The sequence below is a fragment of the Kryptolebias marmoratus genome, linkage group LG10 (genome assembly GCF_001649575.2).
Source record: "Kryptolebias marmoratus isolate JLee-2015 linkage group LG10, ASM164957v2, whole genome shotgun sequence".
NCBI classification, from domain to species: domain Eukaryota; kingdom Metazoa; phylum Chordata; class Actinopteri; order Cyprinodontiformes; family Rivulidae; genus Kryptolebias; species Kryptolebias marmoratus.
Window position 1 is genome coordinate 21,788,551 of NC_051439.1, and position 5,162 is coordinate 21,793,712.

General features: G+C 47.8%; 1 protein-coding gene across 2 annotated transcripts; it reads right to left on the reverse strand.

The window, feature by feature from the left end:
* Positions 1 to 277: 277 nt before the first annotated feature.
* On the reverse strand, positions 278 to 4,891 carry si:dkey-87k14.1 (leucine-rich repeat transmembrane protein FLRT2). Of its 2 annotated transcripts, none has more exons than XM_017431659.3 (2): positions 4,458 to 4,891; positions 278 to 3,417 (listed from the first exon to the last, which is right to left on the reverse strand). In XM_017431659.3, the coding sequence occupies exon 2, from the start codon at positions 3,067 to 3,069 to the stop codon at positions 1,096 to 1,098; it is 1,974 nt and encodes a 657-aa protein (XP_017287148.1). In that variant the 5' UTR covers positions 3,070 to 3,417; positions 4,458 to 4,891; the 3' UTR covers positions 278 to 1,095. The 2 variants fall into 2 exon arrangements, with proteins under 2 accessions (XP_017287148.1, XP_017287147.1); XM_017431658.3 differs by having other exon boundaries at positions 278 to 3,420.
* Positions 4,892 to 5,162: the final 271 nt, after the last annotated feature.

A 5,162-nucleotide genomic window follows, 5' to 3' on the forward strand; every position in this document is an offset into this window, starting at 1 on the left:
TGACATCTTCTCAGGGGACAATGCAAAGTGTTTGAGGTCTTTTCAACACATCACAGGTTATTTCTCGCTGTCGTTCTTCAGCCAGGTGTAAAATCACTTCACGTTCTACAGACTGGCTCTTTTCTTAGACCTGTAGGTTTCAATGTAATGCAGCTCTGTGAAATCTCAGGGTGGATTTGTGTTATTCTCCGGGGATTCCTGGACCCTTAGCTGTCCTACATACAGGAAAAGGTCCCTTAAAGGTTAGCGGCCTTCCTAAAACAGACTGAGGAATAAATTCAGATTTTTAGGACGTGTTTTAATTAAACGTGTAATGGGATGAATAAATAAACAAGAGCAAAGTATTTCCTCAACAACAGTCCAAGAAAATGTACATACAGGGATACATTTATGCAAAAACATGGATTTCAAAGACAGAAAAAGCTAATAACTTCAAGGCACATTTATATACTGTTTTGCTGAAACATATTGTTGCTAAAAAAAAAGGGAAAGATGGTTCATAGGGGGCTTAAACTTACAGAGGTTGTGCTTTTTTTTTGCTGCTCACTGTGTGTCGCCCACCATCAACTAAAAATAATGGGGATCTCTTTGCTGTGCTGATGTATTAAAGTGGAGATGCAGGTGGAAGCTTTGTGGCTGTTTAATGACTGTGACCTTTAAATTTCCTTCTAAAGCTGAGAAAAAACGGTTTGCATATGGTCCAACACTTCAGCGGGGATCTAACAGCGAGTGTGCAGATGTGACAGCACGAACAGTGAAAACTACGCCCTCCGGTGGTAAGGATTACACTCACCTCGGAATATTAGGTTTCCAACAGAAGGTACAGTGAGGATTATGGATCTGTTATGGTTGCAACTGCAAAAATATATATATATATTTCACTGTCACAATAAAACAAGCCACTGTTAATTTCCATGTGTGTTTGTGCACAGAACTGAAACAGCACAACTCCAAAAAGCAATAACTTATTAATCCAACGTTGTCCTATAAAAGAGTTGGTCCAGTCAGTTGTATAAATTACATTATTAAGACTGTACAGAGTTCAGTAAAGTGAGAGCAGCTTCAGTAGAAATCCTCCCGATGATATCTAAACCATCACGAATGACAAAAATCTGCATCCTGAACGTTGTTCTTGCAGTAAACTGTGCTGTTGTTCCCTGGGGGGCAGTCTCTGAAGCCGATGCCCCCATTAGGGGTGTAAATAGGCTGAATGCGAAAATCCCCCTTGAGGAGCTGCTCGTTGTTGAGCGAAACTATCTGGAAGTTTGTTTCAGTCATTTCTAGGAGGGAATTGTCTTTCTTGGTGCCTGCCTCGCAGTAGTCGTCTTTTCTGCGTCCTCGGTTGTATTTCCACTCGGAGCGGCTCTTTCTGTGCACATGCCAGCAGAAGATGCTGAGCAGGACCACCAGCACCACGATCACAGCCCCTCCGATCAGCCCGGCCAGCAGGAACGGGGAGCTGGACTCTCTCTGCGTGGCCTGCTCGGGCCCAGATCGCCTCCTGTTGTTGTTATCGGGGCTGAAAAAGGCTGCAGTGGTCATGGCCTCGGTGCACACCGTGTCATCCTTGGGCCTGTAATTATTGAAAGCATCCAAAGGAATGACACAGATCCGATACGTGGACTTTGGTTCAAGATTAGCCAGTCGGATCCCCCGATGGTCCCCACCCACTATCCTCTCTCTGACCGTGTCCCCGGTCAGACTGGGGCCCATCCTGGCCCAGGTCACCTTGTAGGCAGTGACTGGAAATGAAGCCACCCAGCGCACGTGGATAGCTGACCCGTTTAAAATGGTGAAAGTGACCTGCAGAGGTTGTTTAGTCCTCATCCCCTCCTCCCGTGTTGTGTATATGGGGTAAAGGGTGGGAAGTGTGGGAAGGGGTCTTCTGGGAGAGGAGGAGGAGGAAACATGTCGAGTGACCACAGGGGAGTCGGTGGAGGCAGGAAGAGATGGGTTCAGAGCCGCGTCAGTCAGTGACGTGGGCTCTGAACACTGAAGCAGGTCAGCACTCAGCTCCCTGATCACCATTCCCCGAAACTTCTCAGGTTTATGGCACATGAAGCCACGCACGTTCAGTGAGGCGGGCAGAGATTTGAGCCACGACACCACCCATTTCACGCTGCAGTCACAGAGCCACGGGTTGTTCCGGACGGTGAGCTGTCTGAGACTCACCAGGCCATCGAAGACGCCCCGCGGCAACAACTGCAGCTGGTTGGTAGAAAGATCCAGCCTCTCCAGCTTGTGCAAACCTGCAAACGCTTGCACAGGGATCTGGTTTACTTGATTTTCCTGAAAGTTTAATTTGACAAGCACCTTCCCAGGGAGGAATGGAGGGGGGTAGGTCAGTGAGTTGCGGGCCAGGGACAGCTCCCTCAGGGTGACCAAGTCCTGAAAGGTTCCAGGTGAGATCCCTTCATCCGTCAGCAGGTTTCCGTCCAACAGCAGGCGCTCCAGCCGGGTGACGTTCTCAAATGCCTCCTCCGCAATGATCGCAATCCGGTTCTCGTCCAACCTCAGCTCTTTCAGATCATCCGGGAGACCAATCGGAACACTGCTCAGATGGTTTTTGGTGAGGAAGAGCAACTTTAGGCTCACGGCTTCACGGAAAGCCCCTTCCTCCACCCCAACAGTAGAAATGGAGTTGTCATCCAAATGCAGCTCCTCCAGCTGAAGAAGCTGAGCCAGAGCCACTCTGGAGATAGTCTGAATGTTGTTCTCCTGCAGATGGAGAACTCTGACATTTTTGGGCAGGTTAACGGGGAACTCGTCCAGCTCATTACCGTAGAGATACACAGTTTCCACAGAGGCCACGTGGTGGAGCTCCAGGGGAAAGCTAGAGTTGTTGATCTGATTGTTGTGGAGGTAGAGGGTCTTATAGCCCTCACCGATCCCCAGAGGCACTGAGGTCAGGCTCCGCTCGTTGCAGTAAACAAATGTTCGATCACAACGGCACTCCCCGGGACAGCTGGACGCTCGTGAGGGCTGAAGATGAAGGCCTAGCAGTAAAGGAATCCATAGTTTCACCAAGTAGGTCCAGTCCTTACTCCATAAACACCACTGTATCCCCATTTCAAACAAAGTACAGAAATAAAATCAGACAAAATAATCACGGTTTCCTGTAGGTTTCGACTGCCCAGTTAAAACCTCCACTGTGTCCAGGCTGGTGCTGCACATGGTCCTCAGTAATCCCTCAGTGATTGTTTATCTGGAGCTTCCCAACACCAGAAGGATGTTATTTCTTCATCCACCACCTTCCATTTCTGAGTTGTTTTTATAAACTCCATCTTAATATTTCCTTCCCATTCACCGTTGAGTAGAACTCAAAGTAACGGCAGAGATGTGTGCACACCTGAGGGTCATCATGCAGAGATCCGATGCTGCTTCCACAAAAATAAAACTTCTCCTTGGCTTCATGTGCTGCTAAAAGAATAAAGAAAAACACTTTTAGTTTCTTAAAATGCTTATTTTATCCTACACATGCAAAATGAGGGGTTTTTAATTGAGAGCAGACAAATGACAGAGCAGAATAAAACCTGGAATTAATAGTCAAGTTAAAGTTGTAACAGAAACAGTTAAAAAGAATCACTGATGTATTGTTTCGTATGAACAAAGGTTACTTTATGGGCAAGATAAGACCAGAGATCCATCTCCAAAGTCAAATTCCTGTTGTGCATTTTTGCTGAAGTAGACTTTGCATTCCTTTCTGTGCAGGACTCATTAAGTTTGGTGTTGCTGGAGAAGAGGAGGACTGCGGGAAGGTGATGAACGCAGCCTGTCAGCAGAGATAAGATGAGACAAATTCCTTGCACAGGAACAAAACTAAGATCGATGTGGTCCTCTCGCAGAGAGGAAAGGTGCTGCTGTGACTACAAGGTCAGAACATTTAAACAAAGTGGAAAGATTTCCTTCATCACTGCATCCAGTAGGATGAAAACACTAAAACTGAATCAAAATCAAGAAAAAATCCTCAATAAAACTTCATCCTGGAGCACTAATGAGCCCACATAGGATGCACACTGTTATCGGGATATAAGTGATGAAACAGGAGCAGTCTGTGGACAGATTGTATTGATTTCTGGCCAAGACAGCTCAATAGTTATGTAATGATCTGGGTGGGGGTGTAGGGGGGCAAATAAGCCATCAAACTGAGTCCAATTGTGATGACTGCGGTTCGGAGCAGCGGGTCTTCAGTATCAGAGCTGCATCGGGAGGATTCTGCGTCCTGCAGAGCGCAGCGTCCCAGTTTGGAGAGGAGGCTGCAGGCTCTGCTGGATCACAGCTCTGCACGTTTTAAAAGAACATTTTAGATACATTTATTGCAAAATAATTGAAATACTAACAGGAAGATTAAAGCTTTCTAAAGATTACATTGTTTTTCTTCATTGGACAATTCAGTTATTGGATAAAAAACACTTTTGTAAGAGACATTCAGAGCTGGGTTTTTATAAATGTCTCACCTTCAGGACAGCAGAAAGTCTCGCAGCTTCACACCGACCCAGTCTGCTCGCCTCCCCGCGCACCGCCGCGCTCACAGCCGGCACAAAGTCCGCATCCTGCCCGCAGCGCCCTGCCGCCGAGCTGCGCGTGCATGCTTCTGACCCGCTAATCAGCCGGGACCGTTCAGGTCAGCATATTGCTCCGGCTCCTGTCACACCGAGCCGCGTCGCTCCGGGGCTGCAGCTGAACTTCAGAGGAGGACCGGGGGCCACGGAGCCGGGAGGGGGGCAGAGTCAGAGGCCGCTCCGCCGGCTGCTGCCCGGGCTGGAGGGTCCATACTGGAGGATGCCTGGTCCTGGTTCTGATCCAAAGGTCTATGCCCACGCGCGCGCTCTCTCTTTCTGCGTGTCTCAGGCGCTCCTGCTTTGCTCATACATCCTCTCCTCTTCCTCCTCCTCCCCACCGTGTATGTGTGGCGCGCGGGTGTGTGTGTGGATGTGTGTGTGCATTATAATCCCCTGAACTAATGACTGTCATCAGCAAAACCAGAGGAAAACAATAAAACAGCTAAAATTGATCACTAATAGGATCTCAGAGTCAGACTGCAGGGGCGTTGTTAGGATCTTATTAAACTGGGGGCTGCAACCTGCAAAACTCCAGATTTTTACATGGCAGCTCCATAATTCAAGTTAACGAGAAGGACATTTATAAGCTTTTAAAATGCA

Bases quoted from the DNA above. Each gene is read 5' to 3' on its own strand.
- si:dkey-87k14.1 (XM_017431659.3), bottom strand. From the start codon at position 3,069: ATGGGGATACAGTGGTGTTTATGGAGTAAGGACTGGACCTACTTGGTG.